Source organism: Glycine soja, chromosome 13 (genome assembly GCF_004193775.1).
Source record: "Glycine soja cultivar W05 chromosome 13, ASM419377v2, whole genome shotgun sequence".
Classification (NCBI taxonomy): domain Eukaryota; kingdom Viridiplantae; phylum Streptophyta; class Magnoliopsida; order Fabales; family Fabaceae; genus Glycine; species Glycine soja.
The window spans coordinates 2,861,572-2,877,309 of record NC_041014.1 but is presented as its reverse complement, the minus strand read 5'-3'; the positions used below and the strand labels follow the sequence as shown (position 1 = coordinate 2,877,309).

At 34.3% G+C, this 15,738-nt stretch overlaps 1 protein-coding gene across 1 annotated transcript; it reads right to left on the bottom strand.

Annotated features, from left to right (window-relative positions):
- Window positions 1–15,167: 15,167 nt before the first annotated feature.
- LOC114381520 lies at window positions 15,168–15,503 on the bottom strand. Its single transcript, XM_028340797.1, has one exon. It carries the CDS (start codon window positions 15,501–15,503, stop codon window positions 15,168–15,170), a length of 336 nt encoding a protein of 111 aa, XP_028196598.1.
- Between the last annotated feature and the right edge of the window lie 235 nt (window positions 15,504–15,738).

The following is a 15,738-nucleotide window of genomic DNA, read 5'->3' as shown; positions in this document are numbered from 1 at the left end:
AATCAAAATAAGTCATGTATGCTTATGGTTTTAACTAACGAATTCATTGAACCCCACAAAATAAGTCATGTATGCTTATGGTTTTAACTAACGAATTCATTGAACCCCACAAATAAGTCATGTACAAAAGGCAAAATGTTTTTAACTACTGAATTCATTGAACCCCAAAAATAAAATACATTGAACAAAACGGAAACAAATACAAGTCACGAGACTAACATACATAAATCAAGGATTTGAACAACTCCCACGCTCAGATTGCATTGGACAGCGACGCCTGTTATGCCCTTCGGCTCCACATCTACTGCATTTTGTTCGGTGCTCAGATGGTTCGACCCAATCCATCTCATTTCTTATCCTTGTTGATTTTGGCCGACCTTTCGCACGAATTGTTGTTGGGTCAGGGATAAGTGTCCATGCGTCATCAGAAGGAGGAATAGCCGCTTCATTCCCAAGAGGCCACCATTGTGCGGAGTAAGCTTTTGAGATGTGCTCGTTTGTATAAACAACTTCTATGTATTGGTAGTAGTTCATGCTCACATAACCACAAGCTGCAATAATGTGTGAACATGGATAGTGAAGCGCAGAATACCTTCCGCATTGACAATGACGACCATTCAAGTTTACTGCCCACTTTTGTCCGCCACGTTGCGTTATAGGGTTGAAGCTCTCCTCTACTTCAAACCTTGTGGAGTGGATATCATATACGCGAACGATGTGCGTACAAGCTTGTTCTTGATTTTTCCTCAGTTCTTTAACAAGCTTTGAACAATATACTTGGCCTTCATTTAACTGTCTTTGGGCTTGGCGGCCACGCTCAACAAAGTACTTTCGACACCTACTGTACGTTGATTTCACCAATGCTGTTATGGGAATGTTGCGACAATCCTTTAAAACCTTATTGATACATTCTGAGAGGTTTGTTGTCATGTGGTCATATCGACGTCCTTCTCTATCGTAAGCCATCGTCCATTTTTCCTTTGAGATGCGATCAATCCATGTTGCTATGGCTGGACTCAGTTCACGAAATTTTTCTAAATTTTGATAAAAAATGTGCTTGCAAGGAGTGTAGGCTGCATAAAATTAGTTATGAATAACAATTTTAAGTATAAATGAAAGTAAAATAAATGTGACCATCAAATATGAAATCTTACCCAATTTCTTCAACATTTCTTTTTGTTTGGCATTATTGAATTTTCGATTGAAGTTGCTTGCTATGTGTCGCACGCAGTAGACATGGTAACCGTGGGGAGGTTGCCAGCCAAGTGCTTCGTTAGCGACAGCGGACTTTATACTCGCGTGTCGATCAGATATAAGACAAATACCATTTTTATCTGTGACATGTTCACGCAAGTGTGCCAAAAACCATGACCACGCTGTCAACGTCTCACCTTCGACCACGGCGAATGCTAGAGGAAGGACACCCCCATTTCCATCTTGTGATGTGGCCATTAAGAGGGTCCCACGGTATTTGCCATACAAATGTGTGCCGTCAACTTGTATGATTGGCTTACAGTACTTGAAAGCCTCTTTACATTGGCCAAAAGTCCAGAAAACTCTATGAAATTGGCGGTGTTCGCGACTAACCGTATTTCCAACGATAAAATCGTCATGTAATATTTGAAAATACGATCCTGGAGAATGATTTTGCATGTGTGTTAGCCACGACGAAAGTTTCGCATATGACTCATCCCAATCGCCATATTCAATAGCAATGGCTTTCTGTTTCGCCAACCAAGCTTTTTTGTACGACACCTTGTACGCAAATTGACTGTTAATCCTCTCTTGAATCAATGAAATTTTTATCGATGGATCTTCTCTGATCATGCCTGTCAATAGAATAACAAAATTTAAATGACAATTAAGGCTAAACAATAACATAATATGAACATAAAATACGTACCTACTACACAAGTGGCAATTAAATCTGAATCAAGTTTCTCGTGATCTTGGGTCATGGTCATATTGAGACATGTGTGTGGTCCACCCCATTGAGTGACTTTCCATGAATCAGTCTTTTTAGATGGAATTGCCCTCATGTAGAAAGGGCAAGGACAATCTGCATTTCTATTCAAGCAACAAACCACATACTTGTCCCATTTGGTTTCAACCACTTTGAAACTTTGATGCACCCTCATAACATATTGTTTGACCGCATTCTTCACTGCATCTTTACTATCAAATTCCATGCCAACATATAATTCTTGGCCAACATTAAAAGTGGATGGCATCTCCAAACCACAAATGTCCTCCTCATCAGGATGGCTCCAGTTGATATTATTATAATGCAAAGCATCATTCCAAAATGGATTATGAATTCCTTGTACACCTTATAGTCCAAAAAAAATTCAAATCATACTTATTTGGCATTAAATACAATTGTCGTGAAATAATAAATATATTGACTGAAGTATTTTTTAAGACAAAATCATACCTTCTGCTGGGTGAACAATTCTTACTGGTGGAATCATCTCGGGGACTTCATTGTCTGTATCTGATATACCGTCAACACTGTCATCTTCGTCTAACGAATCTTCAACGTATGAGTTAGACACAAGATAATCATCATCATCATGATCATCATCTTCGTCAAGATTTAAATTGCTCATATTTGTTGGCGGTTGTGTGTCATCATTAGATACATAATTTCCACATGATGTAAGAGAATTTGCAGAATGAAACATTGAACCACCAGCCACATCCTTTTCTATGTACAATTCTAGAACTGACATTTCTTGTTGTTGTTTAAAACTTTCCAGCATCGTTTCAACGTCTTCGTCATCGCAAATTTGCAAGGCAATATATTTTCCTGACACTAAAAATCTACAACTAATAGCAGAAATAATTTCATTATTTTCTAACTTTACCTTATCTCCAATTTTTTTCTTCAAAGCATTGAAACTAATTCCACGTTTAATCTGAATCGCTTTTTTAATACCTTCAAATATTACACCATCATTATCTTCATATACCCTTCCATTGAAATACAACACGGTTATAACCGAATTCATCGTGTACCTACAAAAACAATATTTTAATTAATTATTCATAATAAATTCAAAATAGTAAAATATAAATATAAGAAATAAAAAAAATTATAATACTATATATTTTACTACAAACTAATAAATAAAGAAAAATTACTTAAAAAAAATTACTTCAAAGCTGAAATCTAGTTTTAATTAAAAATTACTTTAAAAAATTATAATACAAATTATTTTACTGCAAACTAACAAATAAAAAAAATTACTTAAAAAAATTACTTGAAAGCTGAAATCTAGTTTTAATTAAAAATTACTTAAAAAAATTACGATACAAATTATTTTACTGCAAACTAAGAAATAAAAAAAATTCTTCAAAAAAAATACTTTAAAGTTGAAATCTACTTTTAATTAAAAATTACTTAAAAAAATTACGATACAAATTATTTTACTGCAAACTAAGAAATAAAAAAAAATTCTTCAAAAAAATTACTTTAAAGCTGAAATCTACTTTTAATTAAAAATTACTTAAAAAAATTATCATACACATTATTTTACTGGAAACTAAGAAATAAAAAAAGTTACTTAAAAAAATTACTTGAAAGCTGAAATTTACTTTTAGTTAAAAATTACTTCAAAAAAATTATCATACAAATTATTTTACTTGAAACTAAGAAATAAAAAAAATTACTTAAAAAAATAACTTGAAAGCTGAAATCTAGTTTTAATTAAAAATTAATAAAAAAAATTATGATACAAATTATTTTACTGCAAACTAAAAAATAAAATAAATAACTTAAAAAAATTTCTTTAAAGCAAAAATCTACTTCTAATTAAAGATTACTTAATAAAAACTACAAAATAAAATATAAATCTAATTTAATTATAAAATTAATAAAAACTATACATTCAAACTGCTATAAATAATTACTTACATAAAATTATAACACAAATTATTAATTTCGAAAATGAAACATATTATTTTGACTTTCAAAAAATGAACGTATTATCAATTATAATTTTTTGTATATATATATATATATATATATATATATATATATATATATATATATATATATAAGAACATGTCATTTTTACTTTCAAAAATGGAACGTATTATTTTTTAACTAATAATATAAATAATTTACACCGATCATGTTTTCATATTTATTTTATTAAAAAAACTTTAGTAACCTATAAATAAAGTAGTATGTTTAAATTTAACATAATTTCAAAATGCACGTTTTTATTCTAGTCAGACATAACCTATATTAATGATACTAAAATTTGTTGTATGGTAAGTATTATTGTTTTCTTTTTTCCTCCTTGTAAATAACACAATAAATGAATTTATTATGAAAATTTTAAAATAATGCAAACCAAACATGAATAGTAACTGTGTCAAGTTGAGCGCAAAATAAAACAAGGGCATCTCCAAGTTATGCACATAAATCCCTAAACACTCATAGTTTTGGAAAAAAAAATTATAACACAAATTATAGCCTCATTCAAATATTTAAAATTAAACAAGCAAATACAAAATTTTATACAGAATTCCTAAACACTCACAATTTTAAAAACTAAAATCTCAATACACAGCAACCTTGAGATGAATTTCACATATATAAAACCCTTAAATTTAAGTACACAGCAACGTTGAAGAAGCAAATAAGCGCAATTCCAAAACAATCACAATTTTAAAAACTGAGATCTGGGCACGCAGCAACGTTGAGATGAATTCAGGGTATATATAGGCCCTAAATCGCCACCAGGAGTGGCTAATTCTTGTGCCCTAACTCGCTGGTGGGAATTGCAACTCCCTTACCTGAAAAACGTGCCTTCCGGAAAAGCTGCCTCCCTCTGAAAAGTGAAACTGGAAACCTGCAAAAGCAAAACCGCCAGTCAAACTGGCGGTTTACTTACCTGTGACCGGACTCGTCAGACAAACTGGCGATTTGCACTGCGCCTGAGTTGCCAATACCACTGGCGGTTTGCAGGCCACGTGAGATTCACAGAGCAAAGTCGCCATTGCATGTGGCGGTTTGCAGAACAGCCCATGCAGATTACGTATAAAACAACCCCCCACGTTAAATTTTTGAAAACGACCCCTTTTGGGGAAATAATTTGTAAAGGCACCCCTTTTGGGGAAATTTGCCTAGAAGTTCTATAAAAGAAATTAGAAGAGAAAGGGTTTTTTTGTTTTGTGCGCTTGTTGAGTTGAAACGAAAGAAAGACCAACAAACAATGTTTGGAGGTAACAAGAACAACGAGTTTCACGATGATAATGGTGGCTTCGAAAAGGAGTTACTGTTGTTTTCATTGTAGCAAGAGTTGGAGACCCTCATTCACCTTCCTCCCCAGTCAGAGGACACTGCTCCATCCATGATGTTTCCTTCAGGGAGTGCAACCTGCAACATGGAGGATGTCTCTTACAGGGTATGTATGGACCTTTATTGTGATATGGTTTTACATTAGCAATTACAATATATATGTTGCTGCCGAAAGGGTTTTCCACATAAAATTTGTGTGTTAATTCTTCTTTCCTTTATCTCTGTTGCGCATATTATTCTACAAAGTGGTATCAGAGCTTGTTCGCTCTGGTTTTCACGATTATAATGGCAACCGTGAAATACGATCTTCCATTGCTGGATTACAAAACAAGATTTTCGCTATGGTAGGTTAAGATGCGTGCTGTTCTTGCATAGATGGATTTGGATTAGGCCTTACAGAGTTTCAACAAGATGCCTTCGTCCTGGACGCCGGAGGAGAAACAACGTAATGATCGTTAAGCAATAAGGCAACTACAGAACAAAAAGGTACACAACCCGCAAACTCCGGTCAAGCCAGTGTTGCAGAAGATAGTTGCAGTGATGGAGAACTTCTTACAGTTTCTGATGATTATTCCAAATCTAGTCAGGAGTGGGTTCTTGATTCTGGTTGCACGTTTCATGTGTCCTAATCGGGATTGGTTTTCAACATATGAAACTGTGTCCAAGGGTACTGTTTGATGGGAAACAATGCTTCTTGTAAATACAAGTGTCGGTACAGTCAGAATTAAGATGTTTGATGATGTTGTCAGAACACTTGGAAATGTGAAGCATGTTTTAGATTTGAAGAGAAATCTCATATCACTAAGTACTCTTGACTCTAAAGGGTACAAGTGTACTGGGGAAGGTGGAGTTTTGAAGGTGAGCAAAGGAGCTCTTATAGTAATGAAAGGGCAGAGGAAAACTGCAAACTTGTATGTTCTGCAGGGTACTACAGTCATTGGAGATGCAGCTGTTGTTTCAAATACTTTGTCAGATGACGATGTTACTAAGTTGTGGCATATGCCTATTGGGCATATGAGTGAAAATGGCATGACTGAATTAAGCAGGAGAGGACTTCTTAACAGTCAGAGTATTAGTAAATTGGAGTTCTGTGAGCATTGCCTTTTCGGAAAGCAGAAACGAGTTAAATTCATGAAAGGGATTCACAATACGAAGGGAATGCTTGATTATTTGCACTCTGATCTAGAGTTCCATCTAACGGAGGTGTTATTTATATGTTGACCATCATTGATGATTTCTCCAGGAGAGTTTGGGCATTCTTCTTGAAGCAGAAGGTGATGTCTATACTACTTTCAAGGAGTGGAAGACCATGATTGAGAAGCAAACAGGAAAACAAATAAAACATCTGCGAACCTATAATGGTTTAGAGTTTTGTTTTGGGGAGTTTGATGCTTTATGCAAGACTGAAGGAATTGTAAGACATCACAAAGTTCACCATACTCCTCAACAAAATGGTGTTGCAGAACGGATGAATAGAACTATTATGGAAAAGGTTCGTTGCTTGCTTTCTAATGCTGGTCTGTCAAAGTCTTTTTGGGCTGAAGCAGCTTCAACAGCTTGTTTTCTCATTAATCTGTCCCCCTCAACTGCCATTGACAAAAGAACTCCTCGAGGTATGGTCTGCATATGCTCATGTTGATAATGGAAAACTGGAACCAAGATCTGTTAAATGTGTTTTTCTTAGCTATAAGTCTGGTGTTAAGGGTTATAAATTGTGGTGTCCTGAGACCCATAAAACCATAATTAGCAGAGATGTTAGTTTTTATGAAACTTCTATGTTGCAAGGTTTGTCCATTACTGACTCTGGTGATACAAGTGAGAAGAAACCAGGCATGCAGGTGGAGTTTCCAATTGAGTTTGAAACCACACCAGAGCACTTATCTCAACCTAATTTAGATATGCATGATGAAGTTGATTCCACTATACAACAGCCATCAGTACCACCACAATATACTATTGCTAGAGACAGACCGATGAGTGATTAGGAAACCACAGAGGTATGCTGAAGCTGATTTGGTTGCTTATGCTCTAAATGTGGCAGAAGATATTGATACAACAGAAGGACCTTCAATATATTCAGAGGCAGTTAGTTCTAAGAATTCTAGTAAGTGGATGATTGCTATACAGGAAGAGATGGAGTCCCTTCATAAGAACGACACATGGAAGTTGGCGCATCTACCCAAGGATAAAAAGGCAGTTTGCTGTAAATGGGTTTTTAAATGAAAGGAAGGGATACCATGAGTTGAAAAAGCGAGATACAAGACTAGACTAGTTGCCAAGGGTTACAGTCAGGTTCCAAGTGTTGATTTCACAGATGTTTTCTCTCCAGTTGTAAAACATAGTTCAATTTGAGCTTTACTTGGTGTTGTAGCCATGCATGATTTTGAGCTTGAGCAATTAGATGTGAAGACTGCATCCTTGTATGGTGAGCTTGAGGAGGACATTTATATGCAGCAACCAGAAGGTTTTGTGGTCTGAACCAATCTCCCAGGCAATGGTGCAAAGATTTGACTCATTTATGATTTCTCAAAATTTTAAGAGATGCAGCTATGACAGTTGTGTCTATTTCCAGAAGTGTGTTGATGGGTCATTTGTTTATCTACTCTTGTATGTTGATGACGTTGGTTGCAGCCAAGGATAAAGAAGAAATCAAAGCCGTCAAAGCTCAACTCAACAAAAAATTTGAGATGAAAAGACTTGGGAGCTGCAAAGAAGATTCCAAGATTCACAGAGATAGAGACAAACGGGCAAATTTTACCTAAGCCAAAAGGGGTACATTGAAAAAGTTCTTCATAGATTTGATATGCAAAATGCCAAATGTAATACCTCATTTTTTCATAAAATAAATTAAAAAGGTTTTTTATTTAAAAATAAATAAAGTTTTAGAAAAAATGATGAGGTTTTTATAATTAAATAAATAAGGAAAAATAATTTTATTAATTAAAATAATAGTTTAAAGGAAAAAAAAGATATTTTATTTATTCATTTGATAAAAAATAAAATAGAATTTATTTTTATAAAATAAATAAAGAAAGAAAAATAGAGTAAATAAAAGACCAAGAGTACGCTAGCTATAAATAGAGACGTACTAAGTCACTTTTTACATTTACGACAGACACATCTCTGAGCTCTCTTACTCTGAAGTCCATTTTCCCTTCTCCCTTTTCCAAACCTTTCTCTTTTCCCGCATACACTCAAACCTATCTTAGTAAAACAATAATCACAAACTTGTTAATCGTTGGATCATCATGAAATTTTAACACAAGGTTTGGAACATATATCTGCACACAACCACCGTTGGGATTTTCACGATTATATCTATGATAGAAGAAATGTCCTTCACACTGAGCTTTCTCTATTCCCGCATACATCCAAAACCTGTTCCAGTAAAACTACAATCCTGAACTCATCAACCGTTGGATCATCATGAAACTTGAACATCAACTTTGAAACTCATTTTCACACATTATCATCGTTGAGATTTGCGAAATAATGTTTTTGCAGAGAAACATTAGTCTCGCACATTGACAATGAAGTGGAGGTTACAATCTCTTCTTCTTCTTTCTAACGCTTGAAAATCCTAACATAACAAACAAAGGAAAAACATGAGGAATTTTAAGGAACTGTTAGAGACGTTGATGTCTGACTACACACGTGAACCCGCTTAGAGGTAAGAGATGAGTTATTTCACAATTGGGGAGTAGTGAGAACATGTATAGGGATCCTTAGAGTATCAATCATTCCTAGTGAGGAATCTAAAGTGTTAAATTGTAGCGCAATGTGTTAAACATGTTTGAAACACGAGTGTGAGGTCGTGGGTATTGTATAATTCATGAGCAGTGTCTGCATGCAAAAATTGTTTTAGGGGTTGAACCTAAATCAGGAAGGTGAGACCCTAACGGATTCTTCAGAGTCTAGGCCTTGGGGGTAAAGACACTCCTTTTATGTGCTCATTTAAGCATATGTTGATCCCATATGGTTGGAACATTCTCGCAAAATAGAGTGACCTTGACTGGTCACCTTATGATTTTACTTAGTGAGAGTGACCTGACATACCTATTGTATGATGTGTCTTGTTATGTACTCCTAAGCGCCCTATGATGGTTTTTCACTGACATGGTACCACATTGCATATAGGCTTGAGTCTTAGTATAATTGTTGGATAACGCTTGTTAATTATTTATTATGAAATTGATGAGTGTTATTACGTTTGGACTCGAGTGTGTGATTCATGTGTAATGTGATTAGTGATTGAAAAATGAACTTTAAATGATATAGTGGTGAAGTGATGTGGATTGTATTAAGTTGAGCTATGTTATAGATATTTCCATAATTTATTTTGATTACGTCTTGTTTATTTGTATTTTTTTATAAATGTGATAACTCACTCCATGTGTGCTATTTGTGTTTGGATCTTGTAATGATCTCGAACCTTGTGTTCGTGGGAGCAGATGACTTGGTGGATGACTTTAAAGAACCTCGTGCTAGAGGACGTTGTGACACAATGCTCTGATAGGATGTGACATTGAGGATGAGTTTTTATTTTAATTACATGATGTTATTTTATTTTATTTTATTTTACCTCATTGATTTAACAAAATTTCTTTTGTAAACTTTGACGGCCTTGTTCTGAGCCGAATATATTTTTAATAAGTTTTATTTGGTAATAGTGAAGTGAATGTGAACCTTTTACTTACACGAATTTATTGATCAATATTTTTATATGTTTTATTTACTTATATGTATGTTGGGGTAGAGGGTGTCACACCAAACCTTTTAGTACTCCTTTGGCAGCTCATTTCAAACTTTCATCTATTATATCTCCACAATCAGATGATGATATTTGATTATATGGCTCGAGTTCCATACTCTAGTGTTGTTGGGTTTCTCATGTATACTATGATATGTTCTTTTCTAGATTTAACACATGTTGTTAGTAGATACATGGTGAATCCTGGTAAAGGACATTGGAAGGTTGTCCAATGGATATTTAGATATTTGTGTGGTCCTTGTAATGTTTGCTTACATTTTGGGAGAACTAGAGATGGAGTTATTGGCTATGTTGATTTTGATTTTGCTGGAGATCTTGACAAAAAGAGTTCCCTTTTAGAGTATGTATGGACCTTTATTGTGATAGGGTTTTACATTAGCAATTACAATATATATGTTGTTCTAACTTACTGTAACATCCCATTTTTTACAAAATAAATTAAAAATGATTTTATTTAAAAATAAATAGAGTTTTAGGAAAATAATGAGGTTTTTGTAATTAAATAAATAAGAATAAATAGTTTTATTAATTAAAATAATGATTTTAAGGTAAATAAAATAAATATATGTTCTTAGGAAATAAAAAGGAGATTTTGTTTATTCATTTGATAGGGAATAAAATAAAGTTTTTTTTATAAAATAATAAAATAGAGTAAATAATAGACTAAGAGTAGTACCCTAGATATAAATAGAGATATATTATGTTAGTTTTACATTTTCCATACGTCTTTACACTATCTATTTCTCTCAAATTCATTTTTCCTTCTCCATCTCCCAAAATCCTCTCTTTTTTCTGCATACACTTAAACCTGTCACAGTAAAACTACGATCCCGGACTCGTTAACCATTGAATCATCCTGAAATTTAAACACCAGGTTTGGAACCCATTTTCGCACATCCCCACTGTTGGGATATACAAAATCGTGTCTATGGTGAGAGAAATGTCCCTCGCGCGTAACTCTTTTTTTTCGCATACACCTAAACCAGTCTCAGTAAAACTATGATCCCAGACTCATTAACCGTTAGATCATCGTGAAATTTGAACACCAAGTTCAAACTCATTTTTGAACATTCCCACCATTGGGAAATGTGAAATAATGTATATGATGAGAGAAATGTTTCTCGCATGGAGACAATGAAATGAAGGCTTCAATCTCTTCTCCTTCTCTTTAACGCTTGGAAACCCTAGCAAAACAACCAGGGGAAAAGCTTGAGGGATCTTAGGGAACCATTAGAACTAGAGGAAAAGCTTGAGGGATCTTAGGGAACCGCTAAAGGTGCCACTATCATTATCAGACTACACACGTGAGGTCACTTAAAGGTAAGAGATGAGTTTATTGCAATTGAGGTTAAAATGAACATGTGTAGGGATCCTTACATGATAAAATTGGAGTTTATTTTGAGATATTTATTGTACTATAATTCTTCTTGTATGATTATAATTATAATATTGTTGTGTTTGATGGACCAATTGATGCCCTGATGTGAATTGGTTGATAAAATTGAGTGCTCTTGGTGTTTTTATATTTTTGACCTTTGATTTTGATTCATTTTGATTTTGATATGATTATGTGAAATTGTTTGAAGGGTTTAATCATATGAACATAACATATTAATATTATTACTGTGTGACATGTATATCATGCATGAAGCGTGATAATGTGTTGTCTTGGGATTATGGAAGTATGATCACACATATATTGAGATGTTGTATGTAGTGAGTTGTGAGCTATGAATTGTACAATCATACGACAATAAGACCTTTAAGGGCAACGAGTTAATGCACGACGAATATTGTAATGAGATCCACTATGGGAACCCGACGAGTTTAATCACTTTGAGGCGCGACGAGTTAAATTTATTTTGAGAACAATTGAGGAGTCGTGTGTTTTGTACAATTCATAGATAGAGTATGTGTGCTAAAATATTTTCTAGGTTGGACCTGAATCAGGAGGGAGAGGCCCTGGCGGGCTCTTCAGAGTGTAGGCCTTGAGGGTAAATACACTCGATTTAAATGTTCCTTAAAGCTTATACTGATCCTATATGATTGGAGCATTCTCGCAAAATAGAGTGACCCTGACTGGTCTTTCTATGATTTTATCTAGTGAGAGTGACTTGACTTACCAGTGTGTGGTTTGTCTTATCATGTACTCCTGGGCGCCCGACGAGGTTTTTCATTGACATGGTACCTCATTACATATAGGATTGAGTCTTAGTATATTTGTTGCATAACACCTGTGTATTGATCGATATTGATTGGTTGATTGATATTGTGTTTTGATCCTTAAGTACGTAAATGGTGTGAAAATGTGTGAGACGTGTAGTGTTGAGATGTGATGTTACGTGATAAGTGGTGGAATGACGTGAGCTATGTTGAAGTAAGTTGTATTTCATGATATGTATATTATGTTGTTTTGTTTCTCTCTATTAGTTAGAAAATGTGTGAGACGTGTAGTGTTGAGATATGATGTTACGTGATAAGTGGTGGAATGACGTGAGCTGTGTTGAAGTAAGTTGTATTTCATGATATGTATATCTATGTTGTTTTGTTTCTCTCTATTAGTTAGGAATGTGATAACTCACTCCTTGTATGTTATTTGTATTTGGATCCTCTGATGATCTTGAACTTTGTGTTCGTAAGAGCAGATGGTTAGGTGGATAGCTATGGAGAACTTCATGCTAGAGGATGTTGGAACAATGCTCTCATAGGATGTGACATTGGGGCATGAGTTTTTATTTTAATTGCATGATGTTATTTTACTTTATTTTATTTCATTGCTTAACAAGAATTCTTTTGTAAATTTGAACGATCTTATTTTGAGCCGAAAATATTTTTAATAAGTTTTATTTGGTTACAGTGAAGCGAATGTGACCCTTTTACCCACATCAATTTATTTAAGCGATTTAAATAAAATTATTTTAATTAAATTCTAGATTTTTATATATTTTTCTTAATTATATATATATATTGGGGTAGAGGGTGTCACACTAGTGGCTAGTATGCTCTCTCTTGTACCCTTTTTCAACATAGTAAACTGCTTTTCCTCTACCCGTGTTTTTTTTGAAAGGGTTTTCCACGTAAATATGTGTGTTAATTCTTCTTTCCTTTATCTTTGTTGCACATATCTATAGTTAGTGCCACTGGCGAAGGAATCAATTTTGACGAGTTTCAATATACCCGTAGTGGGAAGAAATCTTCAAGGTTCACCTTCCTCCCCTGTCTTCATCAAGGATTCTAAACCCTCAATCATCTGTTAGAGAACACTACCCCTAGACTTCTTCCCTTATCGAAAAAAGAAACCCTCGATCAAGTCTAAGTTTTCCTTTATGTATTGAAATATGTGTCACAATTATGTTTTGGGTTGCCTATCTTTTATTGTTCAAATTGCCAAGCGTGCATCTTGAACAATTAATGAACTACAATCCTTACATGTGAAACTGTTGAAGCATGCATAAAACTGATAATGCTGACATGCGTGGGTGATAAACATTGAGGCAAATGGACTTTGTAGTCATTTTTTTGGCACCATCTTGTGATTTTATGTTGTATAAAGTACAATGCTCTGAAAGATTCTTGGAAGCCTGTTCAAAACGAAATCACGCGTGAATAATGTTTGCATTGTAATCGATTTGTTCAACATTTAAATTATTTCAGGCATGCCACATGTAAATAGTGTTTGCGTATTAATTGGTACTTTTTAGGTGAACTTAATTGTCAGTACAATCTAGATTGTAAAAATTGTTGGTTACATCTCAACCATTGGTTCATTGGCTAAGACTCACATGCATATAGGTGGTCTGTAACACTTCCATGCACCACAAAACCTTCTTCACATGCTAGCATTCTAATGAAACAATCACTTCAATAGACCTTGCAGAGAAATCGAGTTCCTCATTTATCTTAGCAGTGGTATACTTTAATGGCGACATGAAGGAAACTAAGCATGGAACAAGGTTTGTGCATAATTACCCAAATTATGCAAAAGGAGTCAACATCCATAACATCACAACACTTCATGCGTTGAAGCAAGCCATTCAACACCAAAATTAGTTAGGGCAATGGAAAAATAATCACCTAGATCTATTATCGAGGCCCGATTGTCATAGTTGATGGATTTCTTCATTATAGGGCTTGTAAAATCGAAGATGACAATGATGTCATACCAATGTCGAATACTTATGCAGAAAATCCAAACCTAACATGCATTGAGTTATGTGCAACTATTGAGGATACTCAAACATAGTCTTAGTTGTATTCGGAAGGACTTTGACAACATCTTGACCAAGCCATGAACCTTGGTGAATAGAATGATGCAAGCACCGAGGATGAGAAGAACATTTACTATTAATAGTGTTATGATTTGTGTAATGCAATGGTTGTTTTAGTGTTTCTATCATAATTGTTTGTTTGTTTGCGTGTATTATTAATTTTAATGTTTATGTCTTTGTATTTTCATTTACATGTATTAGTCTAATATAAATTTCCACATGCTTTAATATTTGCATAACTTTCATAGGTTTTGAAATTAGTTTGCAAAATTGTACATTAAAACTGATCTTTGTAATAATCAATGTAGTCTGGTTCATCATTTGTTTTTAATGTGAACGTGTGAACTGTGGCAGAATTCAAACATGGTTATTGTTCATGTGTTAGTCATCATTCAGAGGTTTGTCTTGTTGTGGTAGAAAAGGAGCGGCTAAGATTGAATTCATTCATTTCGATGGTTGAAATTAAGAGATTTTAAATGTGAGGAATCTCTGCATATATTGCATTGTAGTTATTAGCTATAGAAAGATTCTCTATGCCCATTATTTATCTGTACAAAATACTACAATTTTCAGTTTTCATTATTGACTATTCAACATGCAATCAATCGTCCTCGCTATTCACCCATTAGTTATGTCATGCAAGTATCTAGTATCCAAGAATGACATTGTTGGCCTATGAATGCATTGCAAGTTTGGTCAATAAATAAGCATTTAGACAAAGATTTATTCGACAATCAATTTCCAACCCCCTAAAAAATGAAAACATATGTTCTTTTTATCACACACACAACCCACATAATGGCATTTGAACCACAAATCATTCCTTTGTAGGACTTCCATTTACTAGGATTGATATGGTGGCTGATTGGAGGCAAGCAGTAATCCATTTTCTCCATTTGAGGAAGAAACCCAACCTTACCAACATGTAGTCCAAAAAAGACCAAGATACTGAGTCATAAGCCTTTTCAAAATCCACTTTGAACACCATAGCTGGCTTCTTTCTCCTTTTAGCTTCCTCAACCACCTCATTGAGAATCAAAATGCCATGAAGGATATGTCTATCCTTTATGAAAGCTGACTGTCTTTCATCAATTAGCCCAGACAACACATTCCTCAATCTGTTTGCCAATAGCTTGGCTACTACTTTATACATACAACTTATAAGAGAAATAGGTCTATAGTCATTTAAAGATTGAGGATGGGTTGTTTTAGGAATTGGAGCCAAGAAAGAGGCATTGCTGCCTCTAGGAAAACTACCATAAACATGGAATTCATCCACAAATCTTTTGAATTTAGGTTTCAACACCCCCCAAAATTTCTTGATAAAATTGAAATTAAATCCATCTAGCCCAGGACATTATCCCCACCACAACTCCACACAACATCTT